We start from the raw sequence: 20,298 nt of genomic DNA on the forward strand, positions 1-20,298 counted from the left end.
CATCTATCTAACCATGACTCCCATCTATCTAACCATGACTCCCATCTATCTAACCATGACTCCTATCTATCTAACCATGATTCCCATCTATCTAACCATGATTCCCATCTATCTAACCATGACTCCCATCTATCTAACCATGACTCCCATCTATCTAACCATGACTCCATCTATCTAACCATGACTCCCATCTATCTAACCATGACTCCCATCTATCTAACCATGACTCCCATCTATCTAACCATGACTCCCATCTATCTAACCATGACTCCCATCTATCTAACCATGACTCCCATCTATCTAACCATGACTCCCATCTATCTAACCATGACTCCCATCTATCTAACCACGACTCCCATCTATCTAACCATGACTCCCATCTATCTAACCATGACTCCCATCTATCTAACCATGACTCCCATCTATCTAACCATGACTCCCATCTATCTAACCATGACTCCCATCTATCTAACCATGACTCCCATCTATCTAACCATGACTCCCATCTATCTAACCATGACTCCCATCTATCTAACCATGACTCCCATCTATCTAACCATGACTCCCATCTATCTAACCATGACTCCCATCTATCTAACCACGACTCCCATCTATCTAACCATGACTCCCATCTATCTAACCATCTATCTAACCACGACTCCCATCTACCTAACCACGACTCCCATCTATCTAACCATGACTCCCATCTATCTAACCATGACTCCTATCTATCTAACCATGACTCCCATCTATCTAACCATGACTCCCATCTATCTAACCACGACTCCCATCTATCTAACCACGACTCCCATCTATCTAACCATGACTCCCATCTATCTAACCATGACTCCCATCTATCTAACCATGACTCCCATCTATCTAACCATGACTCCCATCTATCTAACCATGACTCCCATCTATCTAACCATGACTCCCATCTATCTAACCATGACTCCCATCTATCTAACCATGACTCCCATCTACCTAACCATGACTCCCATCTATCTAACCATGACTCCCATCTATCTAACCATGACTCCCATCTATCTAACCATGACTCCCATCTATCTAACCATGACTCCCATCTATCTAACCATGACTCCCATCTATCTAACCATGACTCCCATCTATCTAACCATGACTCCCATCTATCTAACCATGACTCCCATCTATCTAACCATGACTCCCATCTATCTAACCATGACTCCCATCTATCTAACCATGACTCCCATCTATCTAACCATGACTCCCATCTATCTAACCATGACTCCCATCTATCTAACCATGACTCCCATCTATCTAACCATGACTCCATCTATCTAACCATGACTCCCATCTATCTAACCATGACTCCCATCTATCTAACCATGACTCCTATCTATCTAACCATGACTCCCCATCTAACCATGACTCCCATCTATCTAACCATGACTCCCATCTATCTAACCATGACTCCATCTATCTAACCATGATGACTATCCCATGACTCCCATCTATCTAACCATGACTCCCATCTATCTAACCATGACTCCCATCTATCTAACCATGACTCCCATCTATCTAACCATGACTCCATCTATCTAACCATGACTCCCATCTATCTAACCATGACTCCCATCTATCTAACCATGACTCCCATCTATCTAACCATGACTCCCATCTATCTAACCATGACTCCCATCTATCTAACCATGACTCCCATCTATCTAACTCCTATCTATCTAACCATGACTCCCATCTATCTAACCATGACTCCCATCTATCTAACCATGACTCCCATCTATCTAACCATGACATCTATCTAACCATGACTCCCATCTATCTAACCATGACTCCCATCTATCTAACCATGACTCCCATCTATCTAACCATGACTCCCATCTATCTAACCATGACTCCCATCTATCTAACCATGACTCCCATCTATCTAACCATGACTCCCATAACCATGACTCCCTAACCACGACTCCCATCTATCTAACCATGACTCCCATCTATCTAACCATGACTCCCATCTATCTAACCATGACTCCCATCTATCTAACCATGACTCCCATCTATCTAACCATGACTCCCATCTATCTAACCATGACTCCCATCTATCTAACCATGACTCCCATCTATCTAACCATGACTCCCATCTATCTAACCATGACTCCCATCTATCTAACCATGACTCCAGTGTTAATATAGTTGTACCTTGTTGTCTTCCCAGTAGAGCGCTAGAACCTGGTCTCCTGGTTTCAAGTTCCCCAGGCCTTGAGCCACTGCAGGCTCCATGGTCCCAACCTGCCCCTGGTCTGATCTCTGCCCTTTGACCTGCCCCGTTCTCTTCTTAGGGGCGGTGTTGGAGTTGTTATGGGCGGGGTTAGTGCTGTTCCTGTTGTGTGGCTCCTCCCTCTCCCTGGGGGCGGGACCAGAGGAGTAGTTCTGTTGTTTGATTGGCCCTGTCCGGTGTTCCGTTGACGAGTCACCGTTTTGGAGGTGTGGCCCCGAGCCTGGGCCGCTGCCCACTTGGCCTTTCACTGGACGAGACTCACCACGGGACACGCCCCAGTCCTTCTCTTGCCCCGCCCACGACGTAGAAGAGTACGACGGTCCGTTGTCCCGGTAACGGTCAAAGTTGTCAGAGTTGGGTCTTTCCCCGTGGGACTTCCCCCCTCCTCCTCTCCGTCTGCTGTTGGGCTCAGCTCTACAATACAACACAACGTTACTGCACATCCCAGAATGCACCTTTCTTCATTGGCACTGCACACACATTAGTAAACAGTCGACTCTCACACGTTGTATTCATAAACACGGATGACATTGACAATGAGACGACATTCATAGTCAAGTCTAATCAAGTATCCATACAAACTATGCCACTTTAGATAATGTTTACATACCCTACATTACTCATCTCATATTCATATACTGTACTCTATACCATCTACTGTATCTTGCCTATGCCGCGCTGTACCATCACTCATTCATATATCTTTATGTACATATTCTTTATCCCCTTACACTTGTGTGTATAAGACAGTAGTTGTGGAATTGTTAGGTTAGATTACTTGTTGGTTATTACTGCATTGTCCGAACAAGAAGCACAAGCATTTCGCTACACACTCACATTAACATCTGATAACCATGTGTATGTGATCAATAACATCTGCTAACCATGTGTATGTGACCAATAACATCTGCTAACCATGTGTATGTGATCAATAACATCTGCTAACCGTGTGTATGTGACCAATAACATCTGCTAACCATGTGACCAATAACATCTGCTAACCGTGTGTATGTGACCAATAACATCTGCTAACCATGTGACCAATAACATCTGCTAACCGGGTGTATGTGATCAATAACATCTGCTAACCATGTGATCAATAACATCTGCTAACCATGTGACCAATAACATCTGCTAACCATGTGTATGTGATCAATAACATCTGCTAACCATGTGATCAATAACATCTGCTAACCATGTGATCAATAACATCTGCTAACCATGTGACCAATAACATCTGCTAACCATGTGTATGTGATCAATAACATCTGCTAACCGGGTGTATGTGATCAATAACATCTGCTAACCGGGTGTATGTGATCAATAACATCTGCTAACCATGTGATCAATAACATCTGCTAACCATGTGTATGTGATCAATAACATCTGCTAACCATGTGATCAATAACATCTGCTAACCATGTGATCAATAACATCTGCTAACCATGTGATCAATAACATCTGCTAACCATGTGTATGTGATCAATAACATCTGCTAACCATGTGTATGTGATCAATAAAAATGTGATTTGATTTGATGACGTTGCCAATCAAGTCTAATCCAGTATCCATACCTGTTGTCTGTTCCGCTGTCAGACCTCTGGACCCCTTTAGGTTCTGATACACAGTTAAAACTGGACTCTGTCTGGTGCTGGCCTGGTTTAGAGGCAGCTGGTGCAGGTCCGTTGTCCTGCTTCATCCTCCTCCTCCTCCTCCTCCTCCTCCTCCTCCTCCTCCTCCTCCTCTCTTATTAAACGACAGATCGGGTACCGAGTGCTGCTCTCTCCGACTTTGGTTCTGGAACCCTCCGGAACCAGAACTAGAACCTACTCTGATCCCCTGCTGGAAGGTTCTAGAACCAGAAGAATCCCCTGGGTTCCGTCTCTGGGTTCTCTGTTCCGCTGGCCGGGGGCAGGGTACGTAGCAGCAGGGCAGAACACTGATGTCTGTCCTCTGGCCTCCCTGGCTGTTTGTCTCTCATGCTGGGCCTCTCTCCACCTCTCTGACCCTCCTCCACCTCCAGGAGGGGCCTTCTCCTGTGTCTGGCCCCTTTCCCGGCCTCTGTCCTGGGCCTCTCTCCACCTCTCTGACCCTCCTCCACCTCCAGGAGGGGCCTTCTCCTGTGTCTGGCCCCTTTCCCGGCCTCTGTCCTGGGCCTCTCTCCACCTCTCTGACCCTCCTCCACCTCCAGGAGGGGCCTTCTCCTGTGTCTGGCCCCTTTCCTGGCCTCTGTCCTGGGCTCTCTCCTGGCCCTGCCGGCTCCCTGCTGGAGCTGGGGCTGGGGAAGGGGTGGATGTGGCGATGGAGGGGTCGTGGCCAGGTTTAGGGAAATCCTTGTCACTATCTCTCTGGAAACGAGGTGGTCGGTCGTTCCGGTCGTTCCTGAAGTCTGATCTGTCGTTCCTCTCCTTCCGTGATCTGTCGTTCCTGGACCAGTCGTTACGGCTGTCGCTGCGTTGGGGGTACCTGTCCTGGGACTGGCTGTTAGGAGGGAACGTCATCTTACCCTCGTGATGCCTTTGGGAGGACTGGCTCTTTGGCTCTGGAGGGGAAACCCAGAGAGGACACACACACACACACACACACACACACACACACACACACACACACACACACACACACACACACACACACACACACACACACACACACAGGTGTAAACATTAAAACATTTCAACCAAATTGGATACACAAAAAGTAGTTTTTGTTTGCTGATAGATAGACCTAGTGCCCTGTTCTGTCTGGTGTCTGACCTGCCTATACTGATAGATAGACCTAGTGCCCTGTTCTGTCTGGTGTCTGACCTGCCTATACTGATAGATAGACCTAGTGCCCGGTTCTGTCTGGTGTCTGACCTGCCTATACTGATAGATAGACCTAGTGCCCTGTTCTGTCTGTCTGGTGTCTGACCTGCCTATACTGATAGATAGACCTAGTGCCCTGTTCTGTCTGTCTGGTGTCTGACCTGCCTATACTGATAGATAGACCTAGTGCCCTGTTCTGTCTGTCTGGTGTCTGACCTGCCTATACTGATAGATAGACCTAGTGCCCTGTTCTGTCTGTCTGGTGTCTGACCTGCCTATACTGATAGATAGACCTAGTGCCCTGTTCTGTCTGTCTGGTGTCTGACCTGCCTATACTGATAGATAGACCTAGTGCCCGGTTCTGTCTGTCTGGTGTCTGACCTGCCTATACTGATAGATAGACCTAGTGCCCTGTTCTGTCTGTCTGGTGTCTGACCTGCCTATACTGATAGATAGACCTAGTGCCCTGTTCTGTCTGTCTGGTGTCTGACCTGCCTATACTGATAGATAGACCTAGTGCCCTGTTCTGTCTGTCTGGTGTCTGACCTGCCTATACTGATAGATAGACCTAGTGCCCTGTTCTGTCTGTCTGGTGTCTGACCTGCCTATACTGATAGATAGACCTAGTGCCCTGTTCTGTCTGTCTGGTGTCTGACCTGCCTATACTGATAGATAGACCTAGTGCCCGGTTCTGTCTGTCTGGTGTCTGACCTGCCTATACTGATAGATAGACCTAGTGCCCTGTTCTGTCTGTCTGGTGTCTGACCTGCCTATACTGATAGATAGACCTAGTGCCCTGTTCTGTCTGTCTGGTGTCTGACCTGCCTATACTGATAGATAGACCTAGTGCCCTGTTCTGTCTGGTGTCTGACCTGACTATGCTGATAGATAGACCTAGTGCCCTGTTCTGTCTGGTGTCTGACCTGACTATACTGATAGATAGACCTAGTGCCCAGTTCTGTCTGTCTCTGTGCCCCTCCCCTCTCTCTAGCTGTTCTGTCTGTCTCTGTGCCCCTCCCCTCTCTCTAGCTGTTCTGTCTGTCTCTGTGCCCCTCCCCTCTCTCTAGCTGTTCTGTCTGTCTCTGTGCCCCTCCCCTCTCTCTAGCTGTTCTGTCTGTCTCTGTGCCCTCCCCTCTCTCTAGCTGTTCTGTCTGTCTCTGTGCCCCTCCCTCTCTCTAGCTGTTCTGTCTGTCTCTGTGCCCCTCCCCTCTCTCTAGCTGTTCTGTCTCTCTGTGCCCCTCCCCTCTCTCTAGCTGTTCTGTCTGTCTCTGTGCCCCTCCCCTCTCTCTAGCTGTTCTGTCTGTCTCTGTGCCCCTCCCCTCTCTCTAGCTGTTCTGTCTGTCTCTGTGCCCCTCCCCTCTCTCTAGCTGTTCTGTCTGTCTCTGTGCCCCTCCCCTCTCTCTAGCTGTTCTGTCTGTCTCTGTGCCCCTCCCACCTCTCTTCCCCACCTCTCCAGCTGTTCTGTCTGTCTCTGTGCCCCTCCCACCTCTCTTCCCCACCTCTCCAGCTGTTCTGTCTGTCTCTGTGCCCCTCCCCTCTCTCTAGCTGTTCTGTCTGTCTCTGTGCCCCTCCCCTCTCTCTAGCTGTTCTGTCTGTCTCTGTGCCCCTCCCCTCTCTCTAGCTGTTCTGTCTGTCTCTGTGCCCCCCCCCCTCTCTAGCTGTTCTGTCTGTCTCTGTGCCCCTCCCCTCTCTCTAGCTGTTCTGTCTGTCTCTGTGCCCCTCCCCTCTCTCTAGCTGTTCTGTCTCTCTGTGCCCCTCCCTCTCTCTAGCTGTTCTGTCTGTCTCTGTGCCCCTCCCCTCTCTAGCTGTTCTGTCTGTCTCTGTGCCCCTCCCACCTCTCTAGCTGTTCTGTCTGTCTCTGTGCCCCTCCCACCTCTCTAGCTGTTCTGTCTGTCTCTGTGCCCCTCCCCTCTCTCTAGCTGTTCTGTCTGTCACTGTGCCCCTCCCACCTCTCTAGCTGTTCTGTCTGTCTCTGTGCCCCTCCCCTCTCTCTAGCTGTTCTGTCTGTCTCTGTGCCCCTCCCCTCTCTAGCTGTTCTGTCTGTCTCTGTGCCCCTCCCCTCTCTCTAGCTGTTCTGTCTGTCTCTGTGCCCCTCCCCTCTCTCTAGCTGTTCTGTCTGTCTCTGTGCCCCTCCCCTCTCTCTAGCTGTTCTGTCTGTCTCTGTGCCCCTCCCTCTCTCTAGCTGTTCTGTCTGTCTCTGTGCCCCTCCCACCTCTCTAGCTGTTCTGTCTGTCTCTGTGCCCCTCCCACCTCTCTAGCTGTTCTGTCTGTCTCTGTGCACCCTCCCACCTCTCCAGCTGTTCTGTCTGTCTCTGTGCCCCTCCCACCTCTCTAGCTGTCCTGTCTGTCTCTGTGCACCCTCCCACCTCTCTAGCTGTTCTGTCTGTCTCTGTGCCCCTCCCACCTCTCTAGCTGTTCTGTCTGTCTCTGTGCCCCTCCAACCTCTCTAGCTGTTCTGTCTGTCTCTGTGCTCCTCCCCTCTCTCTTCCCCACCTCTCTAGCTGTTCTGTCTGTCTCTGTGCCCCTCCAACCTCTCTAGCTGTTCTGTCCGTCTCTGTGCCCCTCCCACCTCTCTTCCCCACCTCTGTAGCTGTTCTGTCTGTCTCTGTGCCCCTCCCACCTCTCTAGCTGTTCTGTCTGTCTCTGTGCCCCTCCCCTCTCTCTAGCTGTTCTGTCTGTCTCTGTGCCCCTCCAACCTCTCTAGCTGTTCTGTCTGTCTCTGTGCCCCTCCCACCTCTCTTCCCCACCTCTCTAGCTGTTCTGTCTGTCTCTGTGCCCCTCCCACCTCTCTTCCCCACCTCTGTAGCTGTTCTGTCTGTCTCTGTGCCCCTCCCACCTCTCTAGCTGTTCTGTCTGTCTCTGTGCCCCTCCCACCTCTCTAGCTGTTCTGTCTGTCTCTGTGCCCCTCCCACCTCTCTAGCTGTTCTGTCTGTCTCTGTGCCCCTCTCCACCTCTCTAGCTGTTCTGTCTGTCTCTGTGCCCCTCCCACCTCTCTAGCTGTTCTGTCTGTCTCTGTGCCCCTCCCACCTCTCTAGCTGTTCTGTCTGTCTCTGTGACCCTCCCACCTCTCTAGCTGTTCTGTCTGTCTCTGTGCCCCTCCCACCTCTCTAGCTGTTCTGTCTGTCTCTGTGCCCCTCTCCACCTCTCTAGCTGTTCTGTCTGTCTCTGTGCCCCTCCCACCTCTCTAGCTGTTCTGTCTGTCTCTGTGCCCCTCCCACCTCTCTAGCTGTTCTGTCTGTCTCTGTGCCCCTCTCCACCCCTCTAGCTGTTCTGTCTGTCTCTGTGCCCCTCCCACCTCTCTAGCTGTTCTGTCTGTCTCTGTGCCCCTCCCCTCTCTCTAGCTGTTCTGTCTGTCTCTGTGCCCCTCCCACCTCTCTAGCTGTTCTGTCTGTCTCTGTGCCCCTCCCCTCTCTCTAGCTGTTCTGTCTGTCTCTGTGCCCCTCTCCACCTCTCTAGCTGTTCTGTCTGTCTCTGTGCCCCTCCCACCTCTCTAGCTGTTCTGTCTGTCTCTGTGCCCCTCCCACCTCTCTATGAAAAGATGTGAGTGTTTGTGTTCTCGGAAGTACGGCAACTAATCCAGTCTCCGTTTTCAAAAATACTGAATCTCAGGAGGCGATTCCTAGAGGAAGATGTATTTTCAGTCTACTAAATGTCTCCTTACTACATTTGAACACAGTGAATAAACAGAGTTTTCTATTGTGTTATTGACTGTACGTTTGTTTTACTCCATATGTAACTCTGTGTTGTAGTTTTTGTCGCACTGCTTTGCTTTATCTTGGTCAGGGTCGCAGTTGTAAATGAGAACTTGTTCTCAACTGGCCAACCTGGTTAAATAAAAGGTGAAATAAAATAAATGAAATTGGCAAGTCATGGTATTTAACAAGATGTAAAGATTGGTCTGTGAGCAGGCGGAAGGCAGGCTGTACGATTGTTTATCCCACAGGCAGCTCAAGATTAATTTGATGGACAGTTCTGGAAGCCTCGTGATGGACGTTAAGTCCCACTTCAGAAGCGACCTTCCTTCACAGACAAGTAGAACACCCGTTCAGCGGGCGCCTCGACTCTCCAGAGAAGGTTTGGTTTTGGCATTTAAAAAGCTGTCGTCCTACACTGAACAGACAAACAAATATACCGAAGCAGAGGTGCTTTCAAGGGGATATGACTGAGGGAGATTTCACTGTCTGACTGAGGGAGATTTCACTGTCTGACTGAGGGAGATAGAACTACACTGTCTGACTGAGGGAGATAGAACTACACTGTCTGACTGAGGGAGAGTTCACTGTCTGTCTGAGGGAGAGAGAACTTCACTGTCTGACTGAGGGAGAGAGAACTTCACTGTCTGACTGAGGGAGAGAGAACTTCACTGTCTGACTGAGGGAGATTTCAATGTCTGACTGAGGGAGATTTCACTGTCTGACTGAGGGAGATTTCACTGTCTGACTGAGGGAGATTTCACTGTCTGACTGAGGAAGACTTCACTGTCTGACTGAGGGAGAGAGAACTACACTGTCTGACCGAGGGAGATATAACTACACTGTCTGACTGAGGGAGATAGAACTACACTGTCTGTCTGAGGGAGATAGAACTTCACTGTCTGTCTGAGGGAGATAGAACTACACTGTCTGTCTGAGGGAGATAGAACTACACTGTCTGTCTGAGGGAGAGGAGATAGAACTACACTGTCTGTCTGAGGGAGAGGAGATAGAACTTCACCGTCTGACTGAGGGAGAGAGAACTACACTGTCTGTCTGAGGGAGAGGAGATAGAACTTCACCGTCTGTCTGAGGGAGATAGAACTACACTGTCTGACTGAGGGAGATAGAACTTCACCGTCTGTCTGAGGGAGAGGAGATAGAACTACACTGTCTGTCTGAGGGAGAGGAGATAGAACTTCACCGTCTGACTGAGGGAGAGAGAACTACACTGTCTGTCTGAGGGAGAGGAGATAGAACTACACTGTCTGTCTGAGGGAGAGAGAACTACACCGTCTGTCTGAGGGAGAGGAGATAGAACTTCACCGTCTGACTGAGGGAGAGGAGATAGAACTTCACCGTCTGTCTGAGGGAGAGGAGATAGAACTTCACCGTCTGTCTGAGGGAGAGGAGATAGAACTTCACCGTCTGTCTGAGGGAGAGGAGATAGAACTTCACCGTCTGTCTGAGGGAGAGGAGATAGAACTTCACCGTCTGTCTGAGGGAGAGGAGATAGAACTTCACCGTCTGTCTGAGGGAGAGAGAACTACACTGTCTGTCTGAGGGAGAGGAGATAGAACTTCACCGTCTGTCTGAGGGAGAGGAGATAGAACTTCACCGTCTGTCTGAGGGAGATAGAACTACACTGTCTGTCTGAGGGAGAGGAGATAGAACTTCACCGTCTGTCTGAGGGAGATAGAACTACACTGTCTGTCTGAGGGAGAGGAGATAGAACTACACTGTCTGTCTGAGGGAGAGGAGATAGAACTTCACCGTCTGTCTGAGGGAGAGAGAACTACACTGTCTGTCTGAGGGAGAGGAGATAGAACTTCACCGTCTGTCTGAGGGAGATAGAACTACACTGTCTGTCTGAGGGAGAGGAGATAGAACTTCACCGTCTGTCTGAGGGAGAGGAGATAGAACTACACCGTCTGTCTGAGGGAGAGGAGATAGAACTACACTGTCTGACTGAGGGAGAGGAGATAGAACTTCACTGTCTGACTGAGGGAGATTTCACTGTCTGACTGAGGGAGAGGAGATAGAACTACACTGTCTGTCTGAGGGAGAGGAGATAGAACTACACCGTCTGTCTGAGGGAGAGGAGATAGAACTTCACTGTCTGACTGAGGGAGATTTCACTGTCTGACTGAGGGAGAGGAGATAGAACTACACTGTCTGTCTGTCTGTCTGAGGGAGAGAGAACTACACTGTCTGTCTGAGGGAGAGAGAACTACACCGTCTGTCCCTAGGGGTCCTTATTAGGACCATTATTCTGCTTCGTGAATGAATGATTCTGCATCGTGAACTAATAGGACCACTATGCATGGTAAATTGACGTGGAATTTTCTGATGTTTTTGTGTATAGTTTTAACAGAAAATTATTTGTAAAAAAAAAAATGCAGATTAAACGTTAAGCAACATTGTCCATTGGTCACATTCCTAACGTGTACACACACAGACATGCTTAATACGTTCTGGATACGCTCTTTTAATTGGAGACCTGAGAAACAAATCAAAAAACAAACGTCATTATATACTTTTTATTTTTAAACAAAGAAGGCAGAAACTAAAGTCATTGCCAGAGTTCAGTAAAAACGATCCCAAACTCTGGTTTCAAACGTCTAAAACGCTTGAAATGAGCCCAAACATCAAACGGTAACTTCCCCTCATGAAAGGCAGGAAATGAAACCCATCCCTCTCTGTTGACTGTGTCCATTTCCCCTCTGTGGTGAACCATATGTCAGTTTGTCGCCATGCCGACACACTGATGTCAGAGACTTAACTAACGGCAGCACTGTTTCATACAGATTAATACCCTCTGTAGAGAGACACAGACCATCTGGCCTGGCTCCTCACTGTAACCACCAGAGGAGAGGACGACGGCACCAGAGACTACAGCACCAGAGACTACAGCACCAGAGACTACAGCACCAGAGACTACAGCACCAGAGACTACAGCACCAGAGACTACAGCACCAGAGACTACAGCACCAGAGACTACAGCACCAGAGACTACAGCACCAGAGACTACAGCACCAGAGACTACGGCACCAGAGACTACAGCACCAGAGACTACAGCACCAGAGACTACAGCACCAGAGACTACAGCACCAGAGACTACGGCACCAGAGACTACAGCACCAGAGACTACAGCACCAGAGACTACAGCACCAGAGACTACAGCACCAGAGACTACAGCACCAGAGACTACAGCACCAGAGACTACGGCACCAGAGACTACGGCACCAGAGACTACAGCACCAGAGACTACGGGACCAGACTACAGCACCAGAGACTACAGCACCAGAGACTACAGCACCAGAGACTACAGCACCAGACTACAGCACCAGAGACTACAGCACCAGAGACTACAGCACCAGAGACTACAGCACCAGAGACTACAGCACCAGAGACTACAGCACCAGAGACTACGGCACCAGAGACTACAGCACCAGAGACTACAGCACCAGAGACTACGGTACCAGACTACAGCACCAGAGACTACAGCACCAGAGACTACAGCACCAGAGACAACACTACAGCACCAGACACTACAGCACCAGACACTACAGCACCAGAGACTACAGCACCAGAGACTACAGCACCAGAGACTACAGCACCAGAGACTACGGCACCAGAGACTACGGCACCAGAGACTACGGCACCAGAGACTACAGCACCAGAGACTACGGCACCAGAGACTACGGCACCAGAGACTACAGCACCAGAGACTACAGCACCAGAGACTACAGCACCAGAGACAGGACTACAGCACCAGAGACAGGATTACAGCACCAGAGACAGGACTACAGCACCAGAGACTACAGCACCAGAGACTACAGCACCAGAGACAGGGCTACAGCACCAGACACTACAGCACCAGAGACAGGACTACAGCACCAGAGACAGGACTACAGCACCAGAGACTACAGCACCAGAGACAGGGCTACAGCACCAGAGACAGGACGATGGCACCAGAGACTACAGCACCAGAGACTACAGCACCAGAGACAGGGCTACAGCACCAGAGACAGGACTACAAGACCAGAGACTATACACCAGAGACTATAACACCAGAGACAGGACTACAGGACTAGAGACTATAACACCAGAGACTATAACACCAGAGGCAGGACTAGAGGACTAGAGACTATAAAACCAGAGACTATGACACCAGAGACTATAACACTAGAGACTATAACACCAGAGACTATAGCACCAGAGAATATAACACCAGAGACTATAACACCAGAGACTATAACACCAGAGACAGGACTAGAGGACTAGAGACTATAACACCAGAGACTATAACACCAGAGACAGGACTAGAGGACTAGAGACTATAACACCAGAGACTATAACACCAGAGACAGGACTACAGGACTAGAGACTATAACACCAGAGACAGGACTAGAGGACTAGAGACTATAACACCAGAGACTATAACACCAGAGACAGGACTAGAGACTATAACACCAGAGACTATAACACCAGAGACTATGACACCAGAGACTATAACACCAGAGACTATAACACCATAACACCATACACTATAACACCATACACTATAACACCAGAGACAGGACCAGAGACTATAACACCAGAGACTATAACACCAGAGACTATAACACCAGAGACTATAGCACCAGAGACTATAACACCAGAGACTATAGCACCAGAGACTATAACACCAGAGACTATAACACCAGAGACTATAACACCAGAGACTATAACACCAGAGACTATAACACCAGAGACAGGACTAGAGACTATAACACCATACACTATAACACCAGAGACTATAACACCAGAGACTATATATAACACCAGAGACTATATATAACACCAGAGACTATATATAACACCAGAGACTATAGCACCAGAGACTATAGCACCAGAGACTATAACACCAGAGACTATAGCACCAGAGACTATAACACCAGAGACTATAACACCAGAGACTATATATAACACCAGAGACTATAACACCAGAGACTATAACACCAGAGACTATAACACCAGAGACTATAGCACCAGAGACTATAACACCAGAGACTATAACACCAGAGACTATAACACCAGAGACTATAACACCAGAGACTATAACACCAGAGACTATAACACCAGAGACTATAACACCAGAGACTATAACACCAGAGACAGGACTAGAGACTATAACACCATACACTATAACACCAGAGACTATAACACCAGAGACTATATATAACACCAGAGACTATATATAACACCAGAGACTATATATAACACCAGAGACTATATATAACACCAGAGACTATATATAGCACCAGAGACTATAACACCAGAGACTATAACACCAGAGACTATAACACCAGAGACTATAACACCAGAGACTATAGCACCAGAGACTATAACACCAGAGACTATAACACCAGAGACTATAACACCAGAGGCAGGACTAGAGGACTAGAGACTATAAAACCAGAGACTATGACACCAGAGACTATAACACTAGAGACTATAACACCAGAGACTATAGCACCAGAGAATATAACACCAGAGACTATAACACCAGAGACTATAACACCAGAGACAGGACTAGAGGACTAGAGACTATAAAACCAGAGACTATGACACCAGAGACTATAACACCAGAGACTATAGCACCAGAGACTATAACACCAGAGACTATAACACCAGAGACTATAACACCAGAGACTATAACACCAGAGACTATAGCACCAGAGACCATAACACCAGAGACAGGCCTAGAGACTATAACACCAGAGACTATAACACCAGAGACAGGACTAGAGACTATAACACCAGAGACTATAACACCAGAGACTATAACACCAGAGACTATAACACCAGAGACTATAGCACCAGAGACTATAACACCAGAGACTATAACACCAGAGACTATAACACCAGAGACTATAACACCAGAGACTATAACACCATACACTATAACACCAGAGACTATAACACCAGAGACTATAACACCAGAGACTATAACACCAGAGACTATAACACCAGAGACTATAACACCAGAGACTATGACACCAGAGACAGGACTAGAGACTATAACACCAGAGACAGGACTAGAGACTATAACACCAGAGACTATAACACCAGAGACTATAACACCAGAGACTATATATAACACCAGAGACTATAACACCATACAGAGACTATAACACCAGAGACTATAACACCAGAGACTATAACACCAGAGACTATAACACCAGAGACTATAACACCAGAGACAGGACTAGAGACTATAACACCAGAGACTATAACACCAGAGACTATAACACCAGAGACTATATATAACACCAGAGACTATAACACCATACACTATAACACCAGAGACTATAACACCAGAGACTATAACACCAGAGACTATAACACCAGAGACAGGACTAGAGACTATAACACCATACACTATAACACCAGAGACGATAACACCAGAGACTATAACACCAGAGACTATAACACCAGAGACTATAACACCAGAGACTATAACACCAGAGACTATAACACCAGAGACTATAACACCAGAGACTATAATACCAGAGACTATAACACCAGAGACTATAACACCAGAGACTATAACACCAGAGACAGGACTAGAGACTATAACACCAGAGACTATAACACCAGAGACAGGACTAGAGACTATAACACCAGAGACTATAACACCATACACTATAACACCAGAGACTATGACACCAGAGACTATAACACCAGAGACAGGACTAGAGACTATAACACCAGAGACTATAGCACCAGAGACTATAACACCAGAGACTATAACACCAGAGACAGTACATTGTTTCTCACAATAGTCTATTATTTTTAAAAATGTACAATACTTGAAGGAATTTTGAATGACAGTTCATCTTTGATGCTGGAAAAAAAAAGAGTTGTGAATCAGAAAGAAAAACAGGAACAAAAAGAAAGTTATTATCTCCCTGTAATAGAAAATTCCCCTTTTCAAAATATGTCACAAATAGGTGTAACAAACTGCTTTGTGCTTTGTGGGAAAAAAAATGTCAGGTTGAAAACAGGCATCACAGCGGGATAAAGGTAGAGGAGGGGAAAGATCCCTGCTGCTGCCTCGCTCTCCCATCAAGGTGCATGAATTCAGGAGCAAAGTGAAGTAGAGACACTTCTTTATTGTTAAAACGAACAGGTTTCAACTATAGCAACCCTGATGAAGACAATTGGTAAAGGACAGGACTGTACCTTGTAGGGAGAAGACTATTGGTAAAGGACAGGACTGTACCTTGTAGGGAGAAGCTCCCCATCTTGGACTCCAGGAAGTCGAACAGAGTGCTGGGTCCTGACGGTCTTCCTCCTGCTCCCTCCTCCTCATCCTCACCCCCAAACCTACTGGACCGACCCCGACCCCGGCCACGACCCCTTCCTCTGTCTGCTGCATGGAGGAAACAGGCGCAGCAGAAAAGTCACATTATCAATGGGATTCTATAGTTATTACGTAGTCGTAGGTCATGTTGTAGGCTGACCTCTGGGTGGGGGGATTCTATACCTCTGGGTGGGGGGAGCAGGGCTTACCTCTGGGTGGGGGGTGGAAGCAGGGCTTACCTCTGGGTGGGGGGTGGGAGCAGGGCTTACCTCTGGGTGGGGGAGCAGGGCTTACCTCTGGGTGGGGGTCTGCTGGGTTCCTCGGGGGTGGGGGGTTTGAAGGTCCCCGTCAGTAGACTGTTGAGAGCCACCTCCATGTTGTTGTTGTTGTCCATCAGGGCCTGACGAGCATCCTCCTTATCAAACCCCATCTCCATAATGTCCCTTAGGGCCCGCTCATCCACCTAGAGGGAGGGGGATGGAGGGATGGGAGGGGGTGGAGGGAGGGGAGGGGGTGGAGGGAGGGGAGGGGGATGGAGGGATGGGAGGGGGTGGAGGGGATGGGAGGGGGTGGAGGGAGGGGGGGGGGGATGGAGGGAGGGGAGGGGGTGGAGGGAGGGAGGGGGGGGAGGGGGATGGAGGGAGGGGAGGGGGTGGAGGGAGGGGGGGAGGGGGTGGAGGGAGGGGAGGGGGTGGAGGGAGGGGAGGGGGTGGAGGGAGGGGAGGGGGTGGAGGGAGGGGGAGGGGGTGGAGGGGATGGGAGGGGGTGGAGGGAGGGGAGGGGGGTGGAGGGATGGGGGGGGTGGAGGGAGGGGAGGGGGTGGAGGGATGGGAGGGGGTGGAGGGATGGGAGGGGGGGAGGGGGATGGAGGGAGGGGAGGGGGTGGAGGGAGGGGGTGGAGGGAGGGGAGGGGGTGGAGGGAGGGAGGGGAGGGGGTGGAGGGAGGGAGGGGAGGGGGATGGAGGGAGGGGAGGGGGTGGAGGGAGGGGAGGGGAGGGGGTGGAGGGAGGGAGGGGGTGGAGGGAGGGGAGGGGGTGGAGGGATGGGAGGGGGTGGAGGGAGGGGGTGGAGGGATGGGAGGGGGTGGAGGGAGGGGGGGGGGGAGATGGAGGGAGGGGAGGGGGTGGAGGGAGGGGAGGAGATGGAGGGATGGGAGGGGAGATGGAGGGAGGGGAGGGGGTGGAGGGAGGGGAGAGGGGATGGAGGGAGGGGAGGGGGTGGAGGGAGGGGAGGGGGATGGAGGGAGGGGAGGGGAGATGGAGGGATGGGAGGGGATGGAGGGAGGGGAGGGGGTGGAGGGAGGGGAGGGGGTGGAGGGGATGGGAGGGGGTGGAGGGAGGGGAGGGGGTGGAGGGATGGGAGGGGGTGGAGGGAGGGGAGGGGGTGGAGGGATGGGAGGGGGTGGAGGGAGGGGAGGGGAGATGGAGGGATGGGAGGGGGATGGAGGGAGGGAGGGGGTGGAGGGAGGGGAGGGGGTGGAGGGGATGGGGGGGGTGGAGGGAGGGGATGGGGGGGTGGAGGGATGGGAGGGGGTGGAGGGAGGGGAGGGGGTGGAGGGATGGGAGGGGGTGGAGGGATGGGAGGGGAGGGGGATGGAGGGAGGGGAGGGGGTGTGGGGAGGGGAGGGGAGGGGGTGGAGGGAGGGAGGGGGTGGAGGGAGGGGAGGGGGTGGAGGGGAGGGTAGGGGGGTGGAGGGATGGGAGGGGGTGGAGGGAGGGGGTGGAGGGATGGGAGGGGGTGGAGGGAGGGGAGGGGAGATGGAGGGATGGGGGAGGAGTTAAAATGGGGAGGAGAGTTCAAATGGGGGAGGAGAGTTCAAATGGGGGAGGGAGTTAAAATGGGGGAGGGGAGTTCAAATGGGGGAGGGGAGTTCAAATGGGGAGGGAGTTAAAATGGGGGAGGGAGTTAAAAATGGGGGAGGGGAGTTAAAATGGGGAGGGGAGTTAAAATGGGGAGGGGGAGTTAAAATGGGGAGGAGAGTTCAAATGGGGGAGGGGAGTTCAAATGGGGGAGGGGAGTTCAAATGGGGGAGGGGAGTTCAAATGGGGGAGGGGAGTGAGTGGAGGGGTTAATGAAGACCCGGAGCACATCGTTACAACACCGTATATAGACATAATATGACATGTGAAATGTCTCTATTCTTTTGGAACTCAGGAGAGGTGACGCACTTCAGTTCAATTCAAGGGGCTTTATTGGCATGGAAACATACTTTAACAAGTGAAATAAACAATAATAATTAACAGTAAACATTACACTCACAGAAGTTCCAAAAGAATAAAGACATTTCAAATGTCATGTACAAATACAGTGCTCTGGACTTCATTAACTTCTCCCCTGGTCCCATTTTTGAACTTCTCCCTCCCTCTCTGGTCTTCATTAACCCCCCCCCCATTTGATCTTCCCTCTCTCAGGTCTTCACCCCCCCTATTTGAACTTTCCTCTCTCTGGTCTTCATTAACCCCCCCCCACACATTTGAACTTCCCTCTCTCAGGTCTTCATTAACCCCCCACACATTTGAACTTCCCTCTCTCAGGTCTTCATTAACCCCCCCCCATTTGAACTTCCCTCTCTCAGGTCTTCATTAACCCCCCCATTTGAACTTCCCTCTCTCAGGTCTTAAAGAGGGAACAGGGTCTAAAGTAGTGCCCTATAGAGGGAATAGGGTCTAAAGTAGTGCCCTATAGAGGGAATATGGTGCCCTTTGGGAGACAGCCTGATGGGGGAAGGGAGGGGTCTTACTGCAAGCCAGGAGTCTACATTACACAACTGAATGAAAGACTCGTTGATGTTGAGGCCCAGTCCCACACCGTCTCAAACCACTGAGGATCCCCAAGATTATTTCACAATCAGACCACAGAGGACCCTAAACCATCATCTGACTCTGACACCAATGAGGGTCCCCAAGATTATTTCACAATCAGACCACAGAGGACCCTAAACCATCATCTGACTCTGAAACCAATGAGAGTCCCCAAGATTATTTCACAATCAGACCACAAAAGGACCCTAAACCATCATCTGACTCTGACACCAATGAGGGTCCCCAAGATTATTTCACAATCAGACCACAGAGGACCCTAAACCATCATCTGACTCTGACACCAATGAGGGTCCCCAAGATTATTTCACAATCAGACCACAGAGGACCCTAAACCATCATCTGACTCTGACACCAATGAGGGTCCCCAAGATTATTTCACAATCAGACCACAAAGGACCCTAAACCATCATCTGACTCTGAAACCAATGAGGGTCCCCAAGATTATTTCACAATCAGACCACAAAGGACCCTAAACCATCATCTGACTCTGAAACCAATGAGGGTCCCCAAGATTATTTCACAATCAGACCACAGAGGACCCTAAACCATCATCTGACTCTGACACCAAAACGGCTCAATAAAAACCTGAATCAGAGACATTTCTTACTGCGAGCCAGGAATTAAACAAATGAATTAGGCTGACTTGTTGTGGTTGTGGTTGTTGTTGTTGTTGTGAAGCCTAGACAGGTCCAGCCCAAAACCAGAGAGCCAAGGCATATTTTACCAGAATTATTCTCCTGACCACAAAGACCTCAAACATCTTCAATTAAAATTGAAAGGAGCCCGGGGGGGGGGGCTTTTAGACAGAGGGAAAGAGACCCACCCGCCTACACAGAGCTAAGGGAAACACTGGGTCAAAAGGTCGGAGCCCTCACCAGCTCGCGGTAATTTCCTAGTTCCCGGTAGTTTGGTTGTTCCCGGTAACTCCCGAGCTCTCTGTAGTTTCCTTCTGGACGGCTGGACTCCTCCGTCCTCTCCTCTCGTCTCTGCCGGTACGAGTCCCTGTCTCCTCGGTCTCCTCCTCCTCGTCGGTCTCCTCCTCGGTCTCCTCCTCCTCGTCGGTCCCGACCGCCTGTATTAACGAGGTTCCCGCCAGCATTGCCTCCGCCTCCAAACGTCCGAGTTCCCTTCAGAAGAGGTCAAAAGACACTCAGAGCTGGATTCCTCCCGGGGCAGACAGACAAAGTCTCTTCCTGGACTAAACAACTGTTTTACAATGGAGAAGCTGCACCTGGTCTGTGTCTGGGAAACTGGCCCTTCAGATACAACAAGCCAGTAGAAACAACCAACTCACACAGTGGGACACAGACAGAGTTCAACAGACATGGATGGTCCAGTTACTATAGCGACG

At 49.9% G+C, this 20,298-nt stretch overlaps 2 protein-coding genes across 3 annotated transcripts in view; both read right to left on the bottom strand.

The window, feature by feature from the left end:
* Positions 1 to 171: 171 nt before the first annotated feature.
* Positions 172 to 3,998, bottom strand: LOC127927035 (tudor domain-containing protein 3-like). 2 transcript variants are annotated; one of them, XM_052512689.1, is made up of 3 exons: positions 3,853 to 3,998; positions 1,965 to 2,692; positions 172 to 644 (listed from the first exon to the last, which is right to left on the bottom strand). In XM_052512689.1, exons 1-2 carry the CDS (start codon positions 3,975 to 3,977, stop codon positions 2,185 to 2,187), a joined length of 633 nt encoding a protein of 210 aa, XP_052368649.1. In that variant the 5' UTR covers positions 3,978 to 3,998; the 3' UTR covers positions 172 to 644; positions 1,965 to 2,184. The 2 variants fall into 2 exon arrangements, 1 of the variants encoding a protein (XP_052368649.1); XR_008125963.1 differs by lacking the exons at positions 1,965 to 2,692; positions 3,853 to 3,998 and adding an exon at positions 678 to 1,307.
* Positions 3,999 to 4,008: 10 nt separating this feature from the next.
* LOC127927038 (tudor domain-containing protein 3-like) overlaps positions 4,009 to 20,298 on the bottom strand; it is a 43,078-nt gene continuing 26,788 nt past the window's right edge. Inside the window, 4 exon segments of the mRNA XM_052512690.1 lie at positions 4,009 to 4,820; positions 16,045 to 16,194; positions 16,420 to 16,588; positions 19,823 to 20,074. Of these exon segments, the coding sequence (XP_052368650.1) occupies positions 4,105 to 4,820; positions 16,045 to 16,194; positions 16,420 to 16,588; positions 19,823 to 20,074 (1,287 nt within the window). The 3' untranslated portion in view covers positions 4,009 to 4,104.

This window comes from Oncorhynchus keta, unplaced genomic scaffold (assembly GCF_023373465.1).
Source record: "Oncorhynchus keta strain PuntledgeMale-10-30-2019 unplaced genomic scaffold, Oket_V2 Un_contig_911_pilon_pilon, whole genome shotgun sequence".
Taxonomy (NCBI): Eukaryota; Metazoa; Chordata; class Actinopteri; order Salmoniformes; family Salmonidae; genus Oncorhynchus; species Oncorhynchus keta.

Excerpts from the sequence above, each read along its gene's own strand:
- LOC127927035 (XM_052512689.1), bottom strand. The coding sequence starts at position 3,977 with ATGAAGCAGGACAACGGACCTGCACCAGCTGCCTCTAAACCAGGCCAG. Across the intron at positions 2,693-3,852 it reads GACAGCGGAACAGACAACAG|AGCTGAGCCCAACAGCAGAC; the intron begins GTATGGATACTG and ends GTTGTATTGTAG.